At 35.6% G+C, this 7,246-nt stretch overlaps 1 protein-coding gene across 1 annotated transcript; it reads left to right on the forward strand.

The window, feature by feature from the left end:
- The first annotated feature begins 341 nt into the window (after positions 1-341).
- srek1ip1 (SREK1-interacting protein 1) lies at positions 342-3,308 on the forward strand. Its single transcript, XM_020641563.3, has 5 exons — positions 342-482; positions 881-928; positions 1,290-1,448; positions 1,705-1,780; positions 2,134-3,308. The coding sequence occupies exons 1-5, from the start codon at positions 470-472 to the stop codon at positions 2,369-2,371; spliced, it is 534 nt and encodes a 177-aa protein (XP_020497219.2). The 5' UTR covers positions 342-469; the 3' UTR covers positions 2,372-3,308.
- The last annotated feature ends 3,938 nt before the right edge of the window (positions 3,309-7,246 follow it).

Raw genomic sequence — 7,246 nt, forward strand, 5'->3', positions numbered from 1 at the left:
GTTATTAATGTAGCCTAATGATGAAGAAATTGAAGCATCTTCAGGATATGGCTATAAATCAATTTTAAAGCTTTATTTTGAGTAATTTTTGAGTATGAGTAATGAGAAGTCAAATATTTAAAACAGAGAATAAAAAAATAAAGCTTTCATGATTCGTTTGTTTTATAGAAAAATATAGCAAAAAGCAAAAAGCAAAAAATATATATAAAAAATTATAAATTATGTATTTAAAAATATCCTCAAACCAAGGCATTGTTACGTCACATACTCCGGTCCAATAGGTGGCGGTCGTGGGCGACTATCTCGGTTTGCGGAACAGTGGAAGAAGTAGCCGGAAACACTGAAGTTTCTAGAACTAGTGTTTCCGGTCGACATTGTTTTGAGTGTCTACTCGTGTGAAGATTGGTGAATTTGCGCGCTCGCAACCACATTTTTTGTAATTCTTCGGCTTTTTTTTGTGGAAAATAATATGGCTGAACCAGGTATTAATTAATTTATAATTTAACTCGAGTTAAAACAGTCATTTATTCATTTATGAGCCTGAATAGTTGCAATGAGTATCAAAAGCACCCAGTGCTAATGTTATCGTTAGCTTGATACCCATTTCTAAACACATTTCTACAAGTAGCTTCAGCTTCTAATGTTCTTCAAACTCAAAAGAAAATGTTTCATATTCGGTTCTTTATTTAGTTATTTCCTCTTGTCATGTAAGCTATTCAGCAATTCATAAAACGAAATGAGACTTTAGCTAACTCAACACGTACAACATGAATATTAAGATAATAGTCATATACATGAATATAGATGTTTATATGTGACGGTATGAGTGTATATAGTACAGTTTTTAAAAAAAAACCTATCTTGATGTGTTCATTCACAGGTCCTAATAAGGACAACATCAGAGCTGGATGCAAGAAATGTGGATATCGTAAGTAAAGCTTTGACTCATGAGCTTCATTCTTGTTTTTGTTTTTGAGTCTTCAGTCTGAGGGGATCGTGGTCTTTGAGTATGTTTGCATGTGTTGCTTTAGTCTCTTTGTTGTTATTGTTGTGTTTAAATGTGGGTTTGTTTAAGTAAATGTTTAATCATGTTTAATCCAGAATGGTTATTGTGAGGAGTTGAATGATCATCAATGTGCAGAACTGTTAGAACATACGTCACTGGAGACAACGTCAACATGTCCGTGCATCAGTAGGAAGGGTTTTGATGTGAATTTTGAAAACGTTTAAGGGTTTTAAGTCTTGTCGCAGTTGTCCAACTATTCTCTCCTGTGTTTAAACATTTTCAGCGGGCCACTTGACCTTTGAGTGTCGAAACTTTGTCAGAGTTGACCCACAGAAAGACATCGTTCTGGATGTGAGCAGCACCAGCACTGAGGAGAGTGAGGAAGACTCGCCTGTGGTTCAGCGCACCGTGAAAATGAGGCGAGGTGCCCAGCAACACAGAGGTAAAAACAACAACAACAACAAAAAAAAAGTGACTCCCTCAAGCTGAATATCAACTGATAAAAGCAGAAGTAAAAGGTGATACAGTATTGGCTAATCTTGGAAATGTGAACATTGATGAGCAGACGCAGTAGCCACAAATGTGCCAGTGGGGGAAGTCTTTAGTTTGATACTATCAGATACACTTTTTTTCTTGACTTTAAATCCATAAGCAGCCATTGTTCCAGTTACTCAAGTCTGGACTGTTCTGTTTTGCAGGTTCTGATGATGATGACGATGACAAACTTAAGAGGCGCAAACTGAAGAAGAGCAGAGACAGGAATTCAAGAAAGAGGTAACCATTTTGAAATATTGTCGTTGTTCAAGACATTTTTTGTAGAGATTCACCGATTTTCACTTGGTCTGACCTGTCGATACCGATTTTCTGTCTTTAAAGCTCGATTATTGACAGCAAAAGCAAAAAAGAAAAAGGAAAATGTCTTTGATTTAAATATCAATCAAATGAATCGAACCCTTTGTTACCCTCGGTTACCTGTATTCCACTTTAGTTTTATACAGTAATTTACATGGTGGAAGTGTCTATGTAAAGTAAAACAAACTAAAGGTATTCAATGATCTTTTACAATAACACATTAACTAAATTATGTGTATTATATTTTCTTTACTTTCAAATGTTTTACTCCTCAGATCTGCTTCATCGTCAAGTGATGGGAGGACCACAAAGAAGAAAAAGAAACAGAGCAGATCTGACTCCTCATCTGAAGAAGAGGAGAGGGGAAAGAAAAAGAAACTCAAAAGCCACAAGAAGAAAAGCAAAAAGAACAAAAAGGAACACGGGAAAAACCACAAGAAGAAACAGAAGAAGAGGAAACAGGAGTCGTCTTCTTCCTCATCAAGCTCCAGTGACTCTTCAGACAGTGACTGAGACTTATAAACTGTACAGTTTATGGAGGTCCGGCGTATTTAGCTCTCAGTACACAAAACGTTTGTTAAACAGACATTGTGTCAAAGAAGAACCTCATACTGGCCCAAACAGTCTATTAGTGGAGACCAGGATTTAAACCAGTTAGTGGCTCAGACACACTGGAAAATCCAGCGCTCTGAAGATAAGAGTTTATCACAAATCATGTAAATGAAAAAAAAACAAAAACATTTTGGACCCTTTCAAATTTGTCTTGAAAGTTGTTTTAAGTCAAGGAACATGTTTAGCTATAGTGTTACTTTTTACTTCCAGAAACAGTCATTTTCTATTAGACATGTAAAGTCTATATTACATTCAAGTAAACTGTTTTCAAAGCCAAATTCAGAAAAATAAGGATGAAATGCCTAGATATTTGTTTGTGATTAGTTCCTGTTATAAGGGTGTGGTCTTGTATTGTACTTTTATCTCAGATTTTTACTTAAAAAAATAATACTATAAAAACAATTTTCAATTTTTGAACTAAACATGGTTCCACTCTCATGACTCTGGTTAACTTGGGACAAGGGATGACTAAGAAAAGAACCCCGCGTCTTTATTCCGCTGAGTATAATGTTGGCTTATGTTAGCAGACAAATTAATGTTTTTTTTTTCTGTCTTGAAGTATGTCAATTCTTCAACGTTTTTATCACGCTTTGCAGGGATGGCTTAACATTACACTGAAACCTCTTTCCTAGTAGGATTAAATAGTTAGTGATTATTTTCAAGGAATGAATGCCATCACTGGTCCACCTGCAGCTTGTTAAAACCATGTGGAATTTGCAGAAGTCTATTCCAAAACATTAATTTGTCTACTTTTTTGGGAACTCTGTTTTTTGGTCCTCCCCATTATTATTATTATGATTGGTTTTTTTGTAATAAAATATATATTTGTATTAAATCATTTTCACTGTCTTAGTTTACTATCAGAAATTATTCATGATAAAATCTACACAAGCTGGGATATGGTACAATGCACTTAAAAAAGATGAGCAGCTTTGGAGACCTGCCATATATTTTACTTCCTGTAGAGGGCAGCAAAATACCGTTCAATGTGTTAAAACCATATGATTCTATACAGTATATGATTTAAACCTGACAGAAATCTTACAAAAACACATTTAAATATGAATGATTACAATAACCTGTAACAAAAGCAAATACACATCACTCCAAATCAAACAGAAAAGACTGGAACAACAAAAATCATTTATTTTTATTCTGGGGTATGCTTGAGCATTTCAGTTAAGCCACATGCAACATATTTTGTAAAATATTGTGCTGATTTATAGTATTTCTGTATTGGTATTCTTTTGTTCCACAGTTTACAATTGTAATTCTTTAATCAAAATGAAAACGGAATCAGTTAAGAAAATGTCCTAAAGAAAAAGTGCAAGGCAAAACTAGGTCATATAGATAAAACAAATCAAAAAAAGTCTAAGTTTTCATTGATTTATAAAGCCGAAATAATGACTTCAACAACCATATGTTAAGGTTTATTATGTTTATCTGTACGCCATCTAGTGGTCATAGTTTGAACAGTCAGAAACAGCTGAAATTAATATTATTCAAGTTGCAGCAATCATCTTCAATGCAGATTGGCTATAAAAACTGACCGACAGCAAATATGGAGTAACACAACTTTGTGACACTTATTTGATTTGATCCATTCCGTGAGTTCCCAAAAAATATATTTATAAATATGTATTAGGGCTGTCAACATTAACTAGTTAGTCACAGTTAATGAACGTCTGTAATTAATGCACACATTCTATTAATCACATGCTATTTCTGTAGATAAGCCTCCGCACATGTCTCCCTGTAGTCACAGTGATGGAAAAGAACAGCACTGCTGCATCTTTGAATGTCTCATTCCACTTTAAAAAACTAGACAGCTCAGTTGACGAATCAAAAGAAAAACACACTACATATTAAGCTTCAGAACAGTGGCCACACATTTCATCAACAGTTTTTTTAGTTAATGCACAGATTTGACAGAAACGATTTACTGTTTACAGATATATAACAAACAATACAACTTTCTTATCTTGACCTATCGGAGAGAAAGCCTCAAGGCTTGGCTGAGAGTAATAGGCTGAGCCCCTCAAGGTGAACCAGGGAAGACAACCTCCTGAATCCCATTACTTCCATGCTGTCAGTATCACAACCTGCAACCAAGATATGAAACTGTAAAAAGAGAGAGCCTAAAACCCTTACAATATACGAGGATCTTCGGAAGCCCTTGTCTTGAGTTCAATCTGATGTGACAGATGTTTATAACTGTGCCATTGATTTCACTTTGCCTTGGGGAAGGGGACATATCAGAGATAATAACTCGGTCAAATAAAGACCTTCTAGTTGGGAATGTGTTATTCATGCAGAAGATGAGGAAAATTGCTTTACACATTTGGTTATGTTTTTAATCTGGTCTGGGCATCAACAAAATAAAATGTTTGTTTGTTGGAAGATGTTTCAGCGAGCAAAAGCAACATTTCCCCCCATCATAACGGGATCAGAGACTATCTTAAGCAGACATGGAATTTCATGCTTAATTTAAAGCTACAGCCAGGAGAGAGTAAGCAGTTTAGAACAAAATTGAAAACAGGTAGCCCGGAACCGTCAAATATTAACAAATGAACCTTTCCACCTTGAAGACTCACTTATCAATGTGTAATTTCATATTTTTTTAATATGTACAAAAAACACATTTTATGGTTGCCATGTAACCTTCCTGCAGAGACTCAATAAAGTCTCCTGTGCTGTAATGAAATTGTCAAACCGTCTGGTAGGCTAAGCACACATTAAAGTAGGCCCAGTTTTACAATTCTACAATAATTCTACAGTTTAATTTAGCAGTTGCTTTTGTCCAAAGAAATATACACCAGAGATTAAGTAGCCTACAAGACAAGCAAGGTTCTGGACAACATCAGCAAGTTACAAACAGCTTCAAGTCTGAACGGAGACAGGGTGCTGAGAGGCAACAACAACAACAATCAAAAAAACAACAATCAAGCAATACATAACTTAAAACCAAACATATATATAAAAACAAACTTTTCTCCCAACTTTATGAAGAATGTACTATTGACTTCCGGTCACCTGATTGGCTGTGAAGTTGAACTTACTTGATTGATTGGTTCCATTCTTTGTATATCCGAATGCAAGTTTGGGGCAACTACAAACATGCGTAGTTTCGTAGTTTTTAGTCTAGAAGATACTAACAGCGTCAGGTATTTTCGATGAAATACAATGAGTTCGTTTATTTTTAAAGTGTTCAGGCTTACTAGCTGATAATGGCGGACCGCTTTACGAGGGAGAGTGGAGGACCTGGGAGCGACGATAGACGAGAATGCTAATTGCTAACACAGTGGAGGACAACTTGACGCCAAACATGTTGTAGGATAGAAAAGACGTTCATGAGGATAAAGAGGAGGACTGAGTGCAAACTACTTACTGTAAGTAAGCGTCCTGAGCTGAAGGTAAGCGTATTTTGTACTGTGAGCCCCAGACTAATGTTAGCTACATTCTGTCAAGCGACACCTAGCTATTCAGTATGCCTTGCTTGTGTTTCCATAGTAACAAAAGCCGCCTTTTTTTTTTAAACCAAATAACTTCCCTGTTACCAGTTCCAGTTGTTTTTGCTCGGTGTTAGTCTTGTAAGTCCATGCTATTTTGTGACGGCTTTACTGGTGGTAATATACCACATCTTGACTGTGCTCACAGTGGTCTACCACTTTTTTGGAAACATTTTTTTAACCCATTTATTGTCATTCATAAAACACAATATACATAAAGTTCTCAGTCTTGGATACTGCCAGATGTCTTCTGCTTAAATCTTGTACATTTAAAAAATGGACTTGAATTGTTTTCCATATCAACATTGGCTATTTTTTTAGAGGATCAAATCGACGCTCTGCTTGTAAATCAAATATTTCAGATGCCCATTCATCTTTCACAAACAATTCAAATATTAATTGACTATTAAACTAATTTATATTATTCGTTCTCAAGTCCTTGCTGACAATGCCCAACATGTGCTGCAGAACTATCTGAATATTAAGGCCAAAAATCTGCTGCTATAGATTATCCACACCACATGAATCCCCTTTGACCATAAAATACACAAAAGGTGACTTTGGTTGTAAACAGGCCAAATGCTGAATTGCTGCCATTTGAATATCCCTATGACTGGTTTCAGGAAATGATAGAGGATTTTTTTTTGTGTGCAAGTTCCCATAGATTTAAATTACATTATTTCAAACAATATTTACTCTTCTAAGATGCTTATTTTTTAACTGAACCTGGATTTTAAAGTTAGAAGGCTAATCTGGAATCATTTGGCTTTAACACTGCATGTACAGCTTTCTTAAATAACATATACATTAAAGCTGTAGTGAACTCGCGAAAGTAGACAGCTGGGGTATCTGAAACTTCATAATTACCCAGATGGTAAGAGGACGAGTTGAAAATGAAGACGAAGGAGTGCGGCCATGTGCAGCCACACTCAAAAAACCATATGCTGTTTGCATAGGACAACAGCTAGGTTTTCCTGTTTTCATCAGCTCATTGACTTTTATTGAGCCTGTTGGGCTGAAGGAAAGCGGAGAGTAAATGGGACTCCACTGAGCCATTAAAATGAAAATGAGATGGTCAAGTGTTTTCCTGCGGAAAAACAACAATTCAGCCTTCAAGTAAACATCTTTGAGGCATTGATCTCAAACTTAGTAGAAATTATTTTTGCAAAATGGCTGACCAGAATGACTGAACCATACGAGTAAATGATTTCTCATTAACACACTAGGGCTTTTTCAATTTGTTTATATTGCTCAGTAGCTCAGTTTT

The sequence above is a fragment of the Labrus bergylta genome, chromosome 6 (assembly GCF_963930695.1).
Source record: "Labrus bergylta chromosome 6, fLabBer1.1, whole genome shotgun sequence".
Lineage (NCBI taxonomy): Eukaryota > Metazoa > Chordata > Actinopteri > Labriformes > Labridae > Labrus > Labrus bergylta.

Coding starts and splice junctions, on each gene's coding strand:
- srek1ip1 (XM_020641563.3), top strand. Junction 929..1,289: donor ATGCAAGAAATGTGGATATC/GTAAGTAAAGCT, acceptor AAACATTTTCAG/CGGGCCACTTGACCTTTGAG. Junction 1,781..2,133: donor GACAGGAATTCAAGAAAGAG/GTAACCATTTTG, acceptor TTTACTCCTCAG/ATCTGCTTCATCGTCAAGTG.